Source organism: Drosophila virilis, unplaced genomic scaffold, assembly GCF_030788295.1.
Source record: "Drosophila virilis strain 15010-1051.87 unplaced genomic scaffold, Dvir_AGI_RSII-ME tig00001758, whole genome shotgun sequence".
NCBI lineage: Eukaryota > Metazoa > Arthropoda > Insecta > Diptera > Drosophilidae > Drosophila > Drosophila virilis.
Window position 1 is genome coordinate 402,717 of NW_027212858.1, and position 18,515 is coordinate 421,231.

Sequence of the window (18,515 nt, forward strand, 5' to 3'; positions counted from 1 at the left end):
ACGGCAGTAAAACAGATAAGATACAGAAAATGTGCATTCTAAAAATACATTAAAAAACATAAAATAGGCTAGAATTTGATATTGTCTTTGTGAATAATATGATCCCTATTGTTTATTTTGACTTTATTTCCTAAGTCTTCTTTAACTACCTGTTTTTTAAATCTAGGTTGTAGTTTGTTTCGTTCGCCATGTTTTTTTTTTTTTCATAAATTATTTCACCTTCTTGGTAATTTTTTTGTGACCTCTTTTTGTTATGGTACTCTAACATCTTGGCTTGGGCTGATTTTAATTTTTCTGACAATTTTGGGTGTTCTTTTTTGTTAAATAATATGTTACATGGCTTTTGTTGAGTTGTCGATTAAATTGTGTTATTATACTCTTTAACTGCTCGGTATACGACTTCGGAATGATCCATTATATTGTATTCTTCTTGAATACAACGAGAAATTTCGATAATTGTTGAATGAACTCTTTCTACCTGACCGTTGCTTAAACTGTGTCTGGGGTCTGCATGATAAATCGCTATACCTGAACGAGACGACGATTTGAATTATGTCGAGGAAAACGTTGGTTCATTGCCCATCATTATGGATTTACCGAAAGGAAAAGTTTGGATAAGTTCCAACACTTTGTTTGCCATATCTGATTTGTCATTGATTTCCTTAATCACTAAAAATTTAGAATATGGGTCTAGGCATGTCAAGAATGTTAATTTTTGAGCATAAAAAATGTCAGTATGTAATTGTTCACCTTCTCTCTCCGGAATAGGGGCTTTAGAAATAGGAATTTGATTAGGGCTTCTGTTATATTTATTTTTATTACAAATTTCGCAGTAGCGTATGTGTTGCTTAAGGGTTTTATATAGTGTTGGCCAATAATAGTATTTGAGAATTTGCTTAAGATTTTCGTCCAAGCCTCTATGAGCACGAGCATGTGTTTCTTCTATTATAATTTCTTGGTCATTTTTGTTTTCGATGTCCAGGACAAAGTTTTTAGTAAATAAAAATTTGTTGTTAAAAGTGTTTTTTAATGAGTTTTGGATTTCGTATAAATCTTCGAGAAATTCTTTAAGTATGATTATTAAATTGTGTACTGTGTCGTATTCTATAATATGTCTTCTTAAGTTGAAAACTTCATATTTTTCATGAATTGTTATGTTGTTTTTAGAAACAAGTAGTTTTTGTTGAAATTGGTTCAATGGTTTGTGTGTTTCTTCAATTACGCTTTTATAACTACTGTCGGCCTAATGCATAGTTTCATTATCGGACGACGGTTCTTCTTCGGAAATATGATTGATTATTACCCTTGATAATGCGCCAGCGACGAAATTGGTAGATCCTGGTTTGTAAAATATTTTAAGGGAAAATTCTTCTACGAAAGCATGCCATCTTTTCATTTTTAAGTTAGGGTTTCGTGCAGAAACTGCAAAAGAAAGTGGTTGATGGTCTGTTTGGATTTCTAAGTTTGTAACACCATACAAGTAGTTCCTAAGGTTTTTTAATGCCCATACAATGGCGTATAATTCCCTTTCATTTGTGGCGTAATTTCTTTCTGTTTTATTTAAAGTTTTTGAAACAAAGGGGTGGGGTGCGTAAGCTAGACGCTTTGAGTCATGTTTACGTTAGCAATTGCGCTCTAGAGACTGGGTCTTCAGTTTACGTTATGAATTGCGCATGAAAATATGAATCTTTATGTTAAGTGGTTACGCTGTTATGTTTATGTTAGAGCCGGGAATCTTGATATTTATGTTAGCAGAGCTGCAGCTGTGCGTTAAGTGGACGTAGTGATTGAAACGGGTCTAATAAGTCTGAAAGGGCTAAGTAATTGGGATAGCGACTTATACTGAAATGTTGGTTATAATTTCAATAAGAATTGCCTTGCGGGCTGGGTGATAACTTGTATACATTCGCCTTCTAAACACAACTAATTTCGACCAATTGGCCAAAGTAAACAAAATCCAATATGAAAATTTAACAGTTTGTGACATTCATAACACTAATCCAGAAAATAGAAGCGAACAAGTACTTTCAAAATTAAAAAAAAAATTTCCCGAACAATTCAAAAGTCAACTAACAGAATTATACACCAAGTATACAGAACCAATAGCGACAAATAATTTTTAAAAACAAACATTTAGACTTAAAGATGATGAACCCATTTATATTAAAAACTACAGAATCCCGCATAGCCACTTCGAAGAAATTCAAAAACAAGTAGGGAAATTAATAAATGACAAAATCGTTGAACCATCTGTCTCCGAGTATAACAGCCCACTCTTGTTAGTTCCGAAAATATCATTACCAAATTCGGAAGAAAAGAAATGGCGATTAGTAATTGACTATCGCCCAATCAACAAAAAATTACTTTCTGATAAATTCCCGCTCCCCAGAATTGATGATATTCTAGACCAACTGGGCATAGCTAAATACTTTTCATGTCTTGACTTAATGTCAGGTTTTCCCCAAATTGAACTTGAAGAAAATTCTAGAATTATAACATCTTTTTCAATGAGCAATGGGGCATATCGCTTCACGCGATTTCCATTTGGTCTTAAAATAGCACCAAATTCATTTCAAAGAATGATGACAATAGCATTCTCGGGCTTAGAACCTTCTCAGGCATTCCTTTGTATGGATGATTTAATGGTGATAGAATGTTTCGAAAAACACATGATTAGAAACTTAACTTATGCTTTTAATATATGTAGGAAATATAACCTAAAGTTGCATCCAGAAAAGTGTTAATTTTTCATGCATGAAGTGACATTTTTAAGTCACAAATGCACTGACAAAGGAGTATTGCCAGATGACAAGGAATTTGATGTCATCAAAAATTATCCTGTCCCTCATGATGTGGATAGCGCGAGACGATTTGTAGCATTCTGCAATTATTATCTTCGATTTATAAAAAACTTCGCCGATTATTCACGGCACATAACTAGATTATCTAAAAAGAATGTTCCTTTTGAACGGTCAAGTGAATGCCAAAACGAATTCCAAGACCTTAAAGAATCACTTATGCACCCCACATTATAACAATATCCTGATTTTCGCAAAGAATTTTGCATTATAACAGATGCTAGTAAACAAACTTGCGGAGCGGTTCTAACTCAAAACCGTGACGGTATTCAGCTTCCAATAGCTTATGCATCTCGTTCATTTACAAAAGGGGAAAGCAATAAGAGCACAACAGAACAAGAGTTAGCGGCAATTCATTGGGCAATTACCCATTTTAGAACAAATATTTATGACAAACACTTTACTGTTAAAACGGATCACAGGCCATTGACATATCTTTTTTCTATGACTAATCCCAGTTCGAAATTAACTCGCATGCGGCTAGAGCTTGAAGAATACGACTTCACAGTAGATAGAATACCTAAAGGGGAAACATAATTTCGTAGCAGACGCACTTTCGCGTATTAATATAAAGGAACTCAAAGCTATGCATCATAAAGTCCTGAAAGTCACTACCAGGCGACAAAGTAGACAAAATAAAAACTGTACAGTAGAAAATTATAAACTTCTGCCAAGGCAAAGTCATAAAAATGTATCTAAGCCCAACGTACATGAAGTCATTAGCAATGATGAAGTACGAAAAGTAGTGACCTTGCGCATAACAGAATCTAAATGTTTATTTAAACATGAAAATAAAACTATCGCAAGAATTGAAGTTAGCGATTTATATACTAATGGAATCCCCGACTAAGGTCAGTTCTGCCAAAGGCTTGAAACAGAAGCCGGCATATTAAAAATTAGCCAACTCAAAATGGGCAATAAAATATTAAAATCTTTAAGAGTAGCGCTACTCCAGCCGGTGACCCAAATAAAAGATGAATAAGAGATACAACAAATATTGTCTACATACCATGACGACCCAATTCAAGGAGGTCATAGCGGCATAACAAGAACGTTAGCGAAAATAAAAAGACACTACTACTGGAAAAATATGACACGTCATATAAAATAGTACGTACGTAGATGTCAAAAATGCCAAATGTCTAAAACAAAGACGCACACAAAAACTCCTCTGACTCGCACAGAAACACCTGTGAATGCTTTCGATATAGTGATAGTGGATACAGTTGGTCCGCTACCCAAATCGGAAAATGGTAATGAATACATAGTCACATTAATATGCGACCTTACAAAATATTTAGTAGCCATTCCAATAAAGGGCAAAAGCGCAAATAATGTCGCAAAAGCTATATTCGAAAATTTCATACTCATGTTTGGTCCAATGAAGACGTTCATCTCGGACATGGGAACAGAGTATAAAAACCAGATTTTAACTGACTTATGCAAGTATTTGAAGATCAAGAATCTCACCTCTACTGCATATCATCATCAAACATTAGGGACAATAGAACGAAGTCATCGAACTTTTAATGAATACATTCGTTCATACATCTCTGCAGCCAAATCTGATTGGGATGTCTGGGTTCAATATTTCACTTATTGCTTCAATACGACACCATCAGCAACGCATGAGTATTGTCCATACGAACTAGTATTTGGCAGACTACCAAAACAGTTCATAGACTTAAACAAAACTAATAACATAGATCCTATGTATAATTTGGATGACTACTCTAAGGAAATAAAGCTTAGATTAGAAATAGCATACAAAAGAGCTAGAATTATGTTAGAAAAAGCCAAGGTTTTTAGAAAATTAGCATGTAATGAAAAATTAAAAAAATGTTGAAATAAAAGTAGGAGATAAAGTACTTATAAGAAATGAAACAGGGCAAAAATTAGACCCAGTATATTTAGGACCATATATAAAAGAGAAAATAGAAAATAATGACAACATTTTTATTAAAGATAGTAAAGATAAAAAACAAAAAGTTCATAAGAATGGATTAAAAATTTTTAATTCTTAATAAAATAAAATAAAAATATATGACGGCCTGATTTTTTTTTACAACTAAACGAATTATAAATTTTTACACCCTAAATAATTTTGTACTTTTATACTCCAACATTTAGAATTTCTTATTATATAAAAAAAAAAAAAAATTTTCAATTTTTTATAAAAAAAAAAACCCACAATAATTAAGTTCATTTAATAACTACACATTCATAATGTTACGTTATTTCTCTAAAAAGGGAGGTGTAGTGCGTATATGCCCTTACAGAATACCTTAAATATAAATACTTAAACATAAAGTATGCAGCACTTTGTTGCATACAATAACAATAGTATAGTAAACGAGCCCAGAGCCACATTATGTATTGGCTCGGTCTCATATTACGCAGCGCGGTTCACTAGCCTCACTAGCTGACCGTTTATGCTTATGATGCATATCCCACGCTCCGTCTGAGCGCATTCCGTGAGCAATATATATGCTCACTAATACAGGCATATGCGAGCTATCCACTCTCCCTCTCTTTGTAGCTGTTAACGAATAACAGCATAAGTATATCTGTATGTATATCCATAGGCTAAGCGAACATTATAACAAGTGAATAAATTCATTCTGAACAAAGATACAAAACAGCACTGACGTGCTGACTTATTTATCATTGACAATAAGTGCTCATTTTACAGAACCCTCTTCTTCCAACATCAAAGGCATATATATATTTTATTTTAGAAGCTATATGTCAAATTTGGTGACTCTAGCTCTTATTATTTACAAAAATTGCCCAAAAAACAGAATATCGATATCGATTTGTACCAATTGCTTGGAAAGGAGTAAGTTATCGATTATCGGAAACAAACGCGATCTGCGCAGGCACTAGGAGTACCTATATTTAAGATTTCAAGTCTCTAGCTCTTATAGGCTCTGAGATCCTTGCGTTCATACATACGGACGGACGGACAGACAGACGGGCATGGCTAGATCAACTCGGTTATTGATGCTGATCAAGAATATATATACTTTATGGGGTTGGAGATACTTCCTTCTGCCTGTTACATACATTTGGATTTTGCACAAATACAATATACCCTAATACCCATTTTTAATGGGTTCAGGGTATAACAAAAATGCAAATGATCTTTTTGAAATTATGACAGACGAAAGTGAATAAGCGATATGTATTTATGTACGCACGTAATTCAAATTTTGTTTTAATTAGAACATTTACAAGTTTCACTAGTTTTTTTTTAAGTTTTTAGGAAACACAATTCGCGTGATCATATTACATTTGTACCTTTTTTGAAAGCAGCATGTCACTCTTTTTAAAGCAATTATATATACTAACATAGTGTAAAACAATTGTAGAACAGCTTACGATTTAATAAGAATGACTGCTGTTAGCTGAATAATATAAATATATTTTATGCGATAATATAATATTGATGTAGCTTCCGTTAAACGTTTTTTTGCATTGACAGTAACCATTTTAAAAATTGGGAGTAAGCAAACGCTGCAAACCAAGAAGGAGATATGGGATAAACAAATTTAGTGGTGGTTAACGAAGTTTAATATTTTCAAAATTTATACAGAGTCACATACATATATGTTTTTAAGTTTTAAAATCTCCAGAATGATGTATGTCTCCCAACAACCGATTTGCAGCCTTGATTTCATAATGAAATTATATAATAAGACGTTAATATTAATAGTCGCTTGACTAACTGTATTTCGTATGCATATGTATATAAGTATAGCAAACATAACAAATAATTTTAAAAAGTAATTAGGTGAATATAACTATTTAAAATATGTTTGTTGGTCAATCAAATGTAGGTTTGTTGGGTCCGCAAGGTAGGATTTTCCATTGCTGTCTTTCCAGTCAAACGCAACAAAGTTACTCCGTGGCAAGCAGTGAAAAATTCTCAAAATGCATCTTACCTTGTACTGAATCATCATCTAAGTCGTCCGTGCTGCATGTGATCCGCGCTGTAATTCCAAACATATGAAAGATATTTTCAATATTAACAAGAAGTTCTAGTCGGGCGCTCCCGACAAGGAAATACCCTGAACCTGCTTATTCAAACACCAAAAAAAAAGCAAAAAATACTATCCCCGGTAGGGCTCGAACTCGAGACAGACCGCAGAATTTACTATGCCTCTACTCAGCAGCCACACCAATAACTAAACACTTATGATAAAAAAGGAACTAAAGTAGCATAACAGAGAAAAGTCGCAATTACCATGCTGTTAGAATGCGAAGCAGACACACATGAATGTGTGTGTGTGTACATGTATACAGAAATTCTTAAAGCTGCTGCCCCATTCAATTGCGCAGTTGCATATAACTTTGGATTTTTCTTAACAGATCTTTATGAAATTTGCTACAGTATATCTTATTGTACCATAGAATATTTGTGTATTCTGAAAAAGTCAATCGCATTTAAACTGTGGCTTAAATTGGTTTGCAATGAAAGTTGAATTATTAACTTGATTTATAGCCCTGGGTGGCAGCAGGGAGCTGGCGATATGCATAAAATGAAAGATACTTGACATATATATAACATTCTAGAAGCAACATATCATGCTTGGTGGATCTAGCTCTTATTATTTACCCAATTTGCTAAAAAAACAGGATGTCAATATCGATTTTGATCGATTGCTTGGAAATGGAGTAAGTTATCTATTATCGGAAACAAACTCGATCGGCGCAAGCACTAGGAGGACCTACATCTGAGATCCTTGCGTTCATACATACGGACAGACGGACAGACAGACGGACATGGCTAGATTGACTCGGCTATTGGTGCTGATCAAGAATATATATACTTTATGGGGTCGGAGATGTTTCCTTCTGCCTGTTACATACATTTGGATTTTGCACTAATACAATATACCCTTATACCCATTTTTAATGGGTTCAGGGCATAAAAATGAATTAATAATTTGTACCTCTAGAACCCTTTGCGGAATTGATACCACCGATGCTGCCAGTAATGCCACCATTACGGCTATAGAGAACATTCTCTAAGTATGTTAATCCGTTGTTATTGACAATATTTAAGCCTAGGCACGTTTCAATTTGCTTCCAACGGTGCAGGCGTTCCTGTAACTCGTTGGTTACTTCTCCAAGAGCATTACGAGCTTCGACAATAGAGCGATCAACGTCATCAATGCTCTTACCGTGGGTTGAAACAAAAGCGCCAACCAAGCTTGATCGCTTTTTACGTAATTTTTCACATGCTTCGCGAGCGGATTGAAGTTGTTTCTCAGCACAAATGCGTTTTTTTTGATGGTTCTTGCTTTCTAGCTCATATGTGTACTGTAACCATGATTGCAACTGCTGGGGGGGCGCCCAGCAATTATCAACCAGCTCGAACTCAGCACGTGTTAATTCATTGCGCAACATTTCAATTTCTTTTTTTAGCTGCTGTACCTCAAGATCTGAGCTAGACGAACTAAGGGAAGGCACTTCTTTGAGGCGCCTTTCAAGATCCATTTTCTCCGTTGCAACATTTTCCTGCTCCATACGAGCTAGCTCCAATTCCTAAAAAAAAGTTTATACTTATACAAAATTGTTATTCTGCCATTTTCAATTCAGTAGTGTACCTTTTGCATTTCCTGTAGACTTTGTTCAGCCCGTTGTAATCCTTCCATGTCCTGTGCCATGCGACGCAAGTGCCGCTTAGCATTTTTATTTTGTTGGTAGGCATACCAACAACCTATTATAGCACTTAATAAAAGAGTGACAAGAATATAATCCTTCCAGCGAGTGCCTGTTTCTGTCAATAACAATCGATTGCCCAATTAATTGCCTTACATTTAATCATACAGAACTGTGCTTATTGCTTACCTCGTGGCGGTCCAAATAGAACAACATCCATAGCTTTAAGAGATATTTTTTGCTTATGTATTGGGTCTTTTATGCCTAGGACATTGCTTACATAATGTAGATTATTTACAGCCAACCTGGAAGAAGAATAGAAGTTAAATGAAATAATGAATACATTTATCTTGATATGATCTTTTCATTCAGCAGTGCTGTACACAGGGTTATCCCCACCCACGCACTCAAGACTGTCTTCCTCCCACTTTGAACTTAATATCAATAGGTAACAAAATTAAATGTTTTACTCTGTTATCAAACCTACTATGAAACTTATATGTATGGTCTAAAGCATTTTATACCCTGAACCCATTACAAATGGTTATAAGGTTATGTGCAAAATCCAAATCTATGAAACAGGCAGAAGGAAGTATCTCCGACCCCATAAAGTATATATATTCTTGATCAGCACCAATAGCCGAGTCGATCCGAGCCATATCCGTCTGTCTGTCTGTCCGTATGTATGAACGCAAGAATCTCAGAACCTAGAAGAGCTAGACTTGAAATTTTAGATTTAGGTGCTACTAGTGCCCGCGCAGATCGAGTTTGTTTCCGACAATCGATAACTTACTCCGTTTCCAAGCAATCGATAAAAATTGATATCGATATCCTGTTTTTTGGGCAATTTTGATAAATAATAAGAGCTAGAGTCATCGAACTTGACATATAGCTTCTAAAATAGAATATATATGTATATGCATTTGATGTTGGAAGAAGAGGGTTCAGGGTATCCCCTAGTCGGGAGCTCCCGACTAGAAACTCTTACTTGTTTTTATTTCGAACAAAGTGGAATGGAATCTTTCAACTTGTCCATTGTCGGAACTATTAATATAGTTAATTTCGTTGTCCATTACAAAATATTTTGGTAAGCCATATTAAAACAGAATATCATGCGGGAGTTTTTTTTTATGTCCTTAACTGCTGAATCTTTCGGCTTACCTGTAAAATGCTCTTAGGCCTCTTAATGTTTTCAAGTGCTATTGTTTTCGCTATTGCTATTGCTATATATTTAAGGTTTTTAATTTTATATGTCTGGAACTCGCTTACAGTTAATTGGTATTTTATATTGGCTTCTTGCAGAGTTGTATGGATTGTGTCCAAATATTTTGTATTGGATTCATTATTTTGCTGAATATTATTATATCATTCATATAAGTTCTCAGTTGAAAGTGATTGATTGCTTATAATTTTGCATTTTTCGGTGCTTTATTTAAAAAGCTTTTATAAATTGAGCAAAGTGTTATCTGTTGTGCAGCGTAAGTCTGTTAACTATTGCATTTTTAAAAAGTGGCGTCAGCTCTGTTTTGTTGTAATTACCTGTTTTGATCCCTTTGCTTTGATGCTCCCCTGTACATACACTTCCTTGTGCGTGTGGTCGGTGCATACTTTCTGCTTGTTCATCGCGCTCTCGCAAATGTTTTCTATTGCTTTTCGCTCCAAACAATTTGTTTGTGTACGAATAATTGTTTTTTGAGTGTTTACTTGCTCATTCTTGTGCACCATTTTCGTTTTGCTCTGCGCTTTCGCAGCTTGCATACGCATTCAATAATTATGTCGTGCTGTAAGAAACCGTGCACGTCCAAGCAGGCTGATGATTCTGCACTGTTGCAATTTGTTAATTTCTGGCTGTGTGAGAATATGATGCATGCTAGATGTGCAGGTTTCACTGGGCGTGATTGCGACAAGATCGCTGCGATTGCCAAGAAGGGTTGCGGCGGCTTGAGTTGGTCATGCCCAAAATGCATCGACAAGCAAATTGATTTCTCCAGAATGTATAATTCTGTGAGAAATCAGTTCCTAAAATTAAATAACGTGGCTAAGCAACTCTCGAGTAATTTTGACTCGAGTTTCGAGTTGCTTGGCAAATATAAATTCGAGTCTCCAACAAATCGCCAGTTGGAGCCTCAACTTTTGCAATTGCCCTCAACGTCTGTTCAGACACCTATGCCTTTCTTATCCCTTCCAAGCAACGTATCTCCAATGTCGTCTTTATCGCCTTCTTTAACGGTAGTTGCCCCTCGTAGGGAAGTTTTTGTGTCTCGACTTTCGTCGGACACCACTATCTCGACTTTCGTCGGACACCACTTCTGAGTCATTGGCAGCCTATATTGAGCAAATCTTCTGCTAGCGTGTCAATAACCAAATTTAAGTTCTCCACCCCTCGTGAAATATCATCATTCAAAATAAATGTTTCACATGATATGCTCCCAATCATTTGTGATCCCAAATTTTGGCCTCCACACTCCTGTGTGGAACAATCATTTGTTCCAGTCTCTTCAATGAAGGGTACCATATCTGCCCCAAAAAACTAGCTTCATCTTCTGTCCAAATCTTTATTCATTATCATAATGTTAGAGGTCTCATTTCAAAGCTTAAGAATCACTTCCTTTGATTCGGATATAATAGCATTTTCAGAAACATAGTTAAACTCAACCATATCTGATTTTGAGATTTTGTCGAATAACATTATTTTGTATAGAAATGATCGGCCGACTCGAGGTGGTGGGGTGTTAATTGCCGTTAAAGCCACTCTCTAGTCAGAACTTTTCTGTTTTCGTACTGACGTTGAGATTCTCTCAGTTAAGGTGTCTTTTCCTACACGGAATATTTATATAACATGCTCTTATGTCCCTCCTTCTTCTAATATTCAAGTTTATATGAAACATATTACTTGTATTAAAGAAGTTTCTTCACACGTGCGTGATAATGACCTACTTTTGCTGTTGGTTGATTTTAATTTGCTGAATATCTCTTGGTCATTATTCACTGCTGAAAATTATCTAGTGCCCTCAGCACAGCACGATTCTATAGACTGCATTCTTTCGTGGTTTCGTGGTTTCAAATCAATTCAATTTTTAATCATTTGGATAGAACTTTAGAGATTGCCAATAAGCCCCGCTGTTGGTTCCGCAAAGGAAATTATTTTTTGCTGAATCAGTTTATTTATGCAACCGATTGGTCTTTCTTATATGATGTGTGTATTCCCAAGTCAATTCCTTCGACTACTTTTTCAAATCTATCCTGGTTTACTCCCAGATTGTCACATCTAAAAAATGTAAAATCTTAATATTATATATTATAACATAATTAAGAATATGCAGCATTTCTGCAAATCAGTTGTTTCTCCTGCTCAACATGGATTCATAAAGAATCGGTCAACTACGACCAATCTGCTTGAGTTGACTTACTTTTTAAATTTTGCACCATAACATTTTACTAAACTATTAAACTTGACCGAATAGGTTTCCCTCCGTCTCTTTTGCTTTGGATTAATTCTTATTTAAAAGGTAGGATCCAAAGAGTAATGCTGAGGCTGACTACCCCTAAATGGGTTCACGTTACTTCTGGTGTTCCTCAAGGTAGTCATCTTGGATGACTCTTTACTCTTTACTCTTTTTAAGAATGACCTCCCCTCTGTTATATCACATGCTCGTGTACTCATGTATGCGGACGATGTCAAAGTTTTTCTATCATACACTAACCCCCTACATAATTCTCGTCTTCAAGACGATTTGAACGCTATCCAACTTTGGTGTTCGGCCAATCAATTGCATCTTAATTGTTCAAAGCGTATGTTTATGACATTTAAAAGTACTACACCTACACCAACGTTTACAAACAGTTAAGGATCTAGGCGTTATTTTTCATTCTAAACTCTGTTTCAATCTTCACATAGATTCCATCGTTAATGAGGCAAAAGGTGTACTTGGATTCATTTAGCGATGGTCTATTGAGCTTAACGATCCTTTAATAACGAAACTTCCGTACATCTCTTCTGTTCGCCGTATCCTTAAATTCTGCTCTTGCATCTGATTTCCGCAGTATATTAATAGACAGGATCGTATTAAACTTGCTCATAAGCAATTTCTGCTTTTTGCCTTACGAGGTTTGAATTGCGACCCTAATCTTCGGTTGCCATCCTACTCTAGCAGGCTGCTTCTTCTCAACCTTCCATCGTTAACCAACCGTAGGACAATTCTCGGTGTTGTCCTTTTACATAAGTTGAATTTTGGCGACATAGATTCTCCTTTTCTGCCAGGGCGTCTTCTGTTCCGGCTAGACCAACCAGAAATTATCGCCCCTTTTTCCTATCCACGTGCACAACAGACTATCCTATGCACAATCCTTTTCGCGTGCAATGTAACAATTATAAAAGTTTGCATCACGTTTTCTCGACCGAACTTTCTCTACCCCAAATAAAATCGTTGCTTTCAGGATACCTTCGGGAAGTCGCTGACCATTCCCCGCTATGAGCAGGGCCAACTTTAGTAAGAATGAGAGATAGGTGATTGTTAATATTTTGATGAAATTCTTCTACAATTTGCTCTTCGCTCTGAGTCTAGTGATCTGCTGGTATTCTAAAGTAGTCAGGTCATGTTTGTCCGCAAAGTGTTATGTGAGAAAGCTGCCTACTGGCTACTGTTTAATAGTTGAAGTAATGCTTCTTATTTTCTGCTGATAAAAATCAATTTGTATCAATACGGATTGAGTATAGATTGTGAAAATCATCTTAGCTAATGAAATTCAAGTAATCAATTAAAATAAATACAAGTAAGAGGGTTTAGTCGGAAGCTCCCGATCGCCCTAAGGGTGCCTGCGACTATTTAAGTGTAAGTGAACTTGATTTAAATTTATTTAATACACACTTAATTGACCTAAATGAAATATTAATTTTTGATTTTTTTTGTTTACTGTAGGGACATATTTTGCTTAAAATACAAAAACTTATTGAAGAATTTTAAGGAAAGACCAAAAATTGAAAGTGTTCAATTTTAGCCACATCTTGAATGTGCACACGTGCACTCTTTCGAGTAAGCAATTGTGTGATGTTATTAAAGGGTTTAGCCTGTTTATGTGCCAAATTGGTATTTGCCATGCTTCTTGAAAGCGTAAGGGTACCTAACCGTTGGCATGTGTGCATGATAACTTTTTGGGCCGGCCAGGCAAGCACAGTTACGCACTTTTCTATATGGATGGAAGCATTTATGCGTTTGTTTGCGTGTTGGTTGCCTGCCTGCCTGCCCGATGCAAATTTGAGAAGATTTTTAGTTCTTAGCATTTCTGAATTTCGAGTTCGATACACACACATACACACACACACATACACGCATAAATGCGTACGAATGAGCTGATCAAGAGTTTGTCGAGAGACAGAGACATTTTCATTAATGGGTGCGTAAGTTTAGGTGACGGGCACGGTATTTATTTTTTTTTGGCATGCCTGCGGTGGGCTTGCGGCCGAAAAGGGCACAAATGTGTGAATCATCATCGCTTCTACTGAACGTTTTGAAACGTGTTGGAAACTTCTTTTAAAAAAACCACAAACCCGGTACAGTTGAGGTCCATTTACGACGATTTTATTGTCCAGGTGATGAAACATGTGGTGATAAAAGTCAGCGTATACGTCGATCGATGTCGCCTTGGCAAAATTATCGGACGTTTCACGCAGACTTCAACTTCTTCTATATTGTCTATGCGTCCCTTAATACGTAGAAGGCCCGAGTCATCTATTTGGAGGGAGCACTTAAACATCAGCCTTTTGTGATCGGTTAAGCGGCGGCTCGACTTTAGGCAGGAATTCTCACTGTAAAACTCTTCTTCTTGGCATATCCGGATAAAAGAGACATCCATTACTTTGCTACGTTTAAGGCGCAGCCTCTTCTAAAAATCCATTATGCATAGCTGTACGGCTCTCAATTTGTCCGACTTGCTGAAGGGCTGCAGATCAGGCAGGAGACAGCTCCAGTTCGACGTGTGATTGGGCTGTTCTTCAGCATGGTACAATATGTTGATTGCAGGGTTTATTTCCGTTTGTGGCCACTGCCATTCTTATAGATACAAACAGCAAGAGGTTCTAGTCCAACACCATATGCAGTTCGCGCTACGCGCTCGTTTGCTTTAGTAGTAACCAAGATAAATATAAAAAAAAGTTCCTTTGGCTGGATTCGAACTCGCAACTGACCGCATTACTTGCCCCCGTCTCTACTCAATAGCCACATCAACCAAAGTAAATAGTTTCCTAGGTAGGGCTCGAAAGCGCGACAGAGCACACCACTTGCCGCCGCCACCTCTGAAGAGCAACACCAATAATTAAGTTAAAATGAGAAGAAAAAGGAATTAAACTAGCAATGCTGTCGATGGAATTCGAACAAGAGGCGCATGAATGTGTGTGTGTGTTCATGTACATAGAAATTTATCAAATTTCCGCTAGTTTCCGCAATCACGTGTTTCTGATCCGATCTAAATGAAATTTTCTACAGTATATCTTACTTTTTGTAGCGTACAATATTTGTTTATATTTTAAAAATTAATTTGCATTTTTGTGACTATAGTTCTTATTATATACCAAATCGATTGATTGGAAACGGAGTAGGCTATCGACTATTGGAAACAAACAGACGGTCATGGCTAGATCGACTCGGTTGTTGATGCTGATCAAGAATATATATACTTTATTGGGCCGTATATGTTTTTTCTGTTACATAGATTTGCACAAATACATAATACCCTTTTTGCACCCATTTTCAATGGGTTCAGGGTATAAAATTGGGGGTCCATTAAACCACCTGATTGAGCCATGAATTTCGGCCATTTCCGTCCATTCATGCCATCGTCTGCCACGTTTTGAGCTGATGCGTAGCGCTACGACTTGCTGGAATTTTCGAGCATCGGACCGGATCCAGTATAGAACATCCTTTGAATGTGTCCAAAATGTTCGTCTATGTACGCGTACCGACACTTCCTGTTGGATACATTAGGGCAGTCTCAGAACTAACACAGCGGGCATCAGATCCATACGAGGTATGTACTTGGCCAACGAGCTCAGCCCGCAAAAATACAACTGCGGCGTAAGCATTAATACTGGCGTCCATGAATGTATGCATCTTTACAGTCTGGGTTGGGCTCACCCACTTCATACATCGGCTTCGTCTTCGTTGGTAAGGTCAAAGGTCAAAGGTGTCAAAATTATCGCAGCCGTCTTTTATCGCCTGTTTAACTAGCTTCGAAGTTAATGTCCAGTGGCAAATCTCGAAATCTCGGGTGCTCCGCTACAAAGCGCTCGGCATTGCGATTCCCTCTACTGTTCCTGTTGATAAGATCAACCATTTCTCTGATTGGCCTGTACAAATTGGTAAACTATTGGTGATCGCGCGCACTGATTTGCGCAGATGTCAGCGGTCAATTCCACGGCGTCGCATTAGTAGAATGTACATTATCGATTTGCTGCCATGGCGACTGCTCTTCTGCTAAGCACCGCCGTGTTTGCTTGATATGACAAACTGGGGTGTACACTTCTGTTTTCCGTATCATGTTCTGGTATCCCAATGGGTTGAAGATTGGTCCCTCATTCTCGGTTTTTGGCTGCATTGGTGTTAAACTTTCCCCACTTTGGACTTCAAGAAGCCTGCCAAACGTCACCGTCGGAATGCTGTTGGTTGTCACCGAGGACAATTTGCAGTTGCTGATTGGCAGAGTGACGGCGGAATTATTAGGACGGTTACACATTTAACGAAGTCCCAAACGCTTTATGGTGGCCGGTGTTGATTGAATGTATTAAAAAGTTGAAGTCTAGTATAAGTTAGTTTTGGAGCGGAGCATGAGCGCAATAAAGCTTTATTACACGCTCTGAACACGAATTCGTCTCGCTTCGCCGCAATAGCTTTAATTCAGCATTAGGAAATCAGTTGTCGAATTATAACTATGCCGATCAGCACAAAGCGCAAAAATTCTCGTCTTTTTAAGCCACCAATTTATATATAATAAATCGAGGGCGCCAAATATCACTAATTGCATTTGAATAGGTTTGATAGGCATTTCTCCGCAGCTTTAGAAACTAGTCTCAGATTTCATTCGATTGATAACTAGCAGCTGTTTATCAATTTCCTCTTAATATACGTTGGCCATGTCACGATTCAACAGAAGTATATTCCCGCCTTTGCTCAGCCATTAGTTAGATGTAAGGTATTTGGCTCTATTTACAAAGATAGTTTATGGATGGCAGTTGCTCGTTTACTAGTTTTTTTACACCCTTTAGTTTCAAAGATACCAAATCCCTTCAAGCTTAAGTGACCTCTGCGCATATCATGTATACAGCATACAACGTTTATTCGTATTATATTGGATGTTAGGGTGAGATCAGTTAGCTACGTTAGTATGCGATTATCGAGCTTTTGTAAATTAAGCATTTGCGGGTACGTGTAGGTGAATATTTTGTTGGTTATATTTTTGGCTGCCGACGCTTGTTTATTTGTTTGGTACATTCCACCTATCCAAACATAACAGAATACCCCTATTTTCCTGTATTTGGGTTTTCCATGCTACACCCATATCCAATATGCTAGTTGTGCAGTCTTCATTCAGGCTAACTTTAGGCCCACTAAAGGTGTATATTACTCTTTTCAAGATTTCAGGAAACAGTAACTAGCTGTGTTTTTCTTGCATCATTTATTTTTTGATTCAGCTGAAACAAATTTCCTGCATATGTCAAGAGTATTTTCTCTAAAACAAACTGTGCACTTTGGTCGATTTTCTTGATGGTTCTCGTGTTTGTTGCTCTTTTTGGAAACATTTAAACATTGATATTTGCTTGATTGTTGTTGCGTCCATTTAGCAAAGGTACCAATGTCGCGTTTGGTTTCTGTTATTGCCTCCGACTTTAGAAAAAATATTCTCTAGGAGATAGGTCCCATCCAATCGTTCGCAAATTATTAAAGTTTGTTACGTACCGATAAATTTAACTTCACGATTAAATTAATGAAAATCTAAAACTTAGAACAAGATATTGACCAGAAATTATAAATATAGTAGATTTTGTCCAGAATCGCAATTATTTTCGATGGTTTCCTTGCAGGCATAAGCAGGTTTTTGACTTTTTGTGGTGCTGTACCGTAGAGACCTTTGTAAAGTTAGTGAACATCCTCCATTACAGAAATCCACGCCCTTTACAGGTCGATGAAATCTGGTTCCATTTTTAATTCGCTTTGAGTCACTTTACTACGAAAAATCCTATCAGCAACGGACATCTATATCGAAAATAAATGGAAATTTTTTTATTTTCAAGATATATTTGCGAAAATCGGCACTTATCAGTTTTACTATGCTCCCTGCATGCAAAATCCTATCAACATCTGACTACTACATCATACACCTACCATAGGAACGATCGGTCAAAAACGAGGTTCCTGTATAAAAAATGCTGATTGTCAAGATACCTTAGCCGTACTCGGCATTAACTATTTTCCTGTGCTTTTTAGATACGAGCAAACCATTATAAAAAGATTCGGCCTGCAAGGGTATTAAATCTTTGGCATTCCGACGATAGCCCTTCTTTCTCGTTTCTCATTGGACGCGAAGTGTTGGTATGGCTGTTGTTTAACGGGGTCAAGATTGTGGGATCTTATTATTTTTTTTTATATTTTTTTATCACTGCCAAGGCAAACGACCACGTAGCTCGAGCTGCATTTGGTGTTGGCAGAAGAGGGTTTAGGGTATCCTTTAGATGAAAACTGCAGACTAGAGCCTCTCAATTGGAGTGATACCATTATGAGTAGTAGTGATTAATGGTCCGATCGAAGCTTAACTCGCTGCACATGCTAGTGAACAAAAATGAAAAGCAATGGAAAACATTTTAAAACACATCAGAGACTGGGACCAGAGGTTATTTAATCAATTGTGTGCCTTTCGTGCATGTGGTAGCAATAGGTACTCACATTTACATACTCTATCATGTATTTCTTCGTCCAATCAGACATGATGAGAAGAATTTGA

The 18,515-nt window shown here is 36.8% G+C and overlaps 1 protein-coding gene across 4 annotated transcripts in view; it reads right to left on the bottom strand.

Annotated features, from left to right (window-relative positions):
* Stim (stromal interaction molecule) overlaps positions 1-10,176 on the bottom strand; it is a 44,422-nt gene extending 34,246 nt beyond the window's left edge. Inside the window, exons 1-6 of one of the 4 annotated variants that reach the window (XM_032433415.2) lie at positions 10,065-10,167; positions 8,715-8,830; positions 8,471-8,643; positions 7,814-8,408; positions 6,803-6,850; positions 5,057-6,527 (exon numbers count right to left, since the gene is read on the bottom strand). In XM_032433415.2, coding sequence (XP_032289306.1) covers positions 6,481-6,527; positions 6,803-6,850; positions 7,814-8,408; positions 8,471-8,643; positions 8,715-8,830; positions 10,065-10,102 — 1,017 coding nt within the window. In that variant the 5' untranslated portion in view covers positions 10,103-10,167 and the 3' untranslated portion in view covers positions 5,057-6,480. Of the gene's footprint in view, positions 1-5,056; positions 6,528-6,560; positions 6,736-6,802; positions 6,851-7,813; positions 8,409-8,470; positions 8,644-8,714; positions 8,831-10,064 lie in introns of those variants that run through there. The other 3 variants (XM_070211020.1, XM_070211019.1, XM_070211021.1) reach the window with 3 other exon arrangements.
* Positions 10,177-18,515: the final 8,339 nt, after the last annotated feature.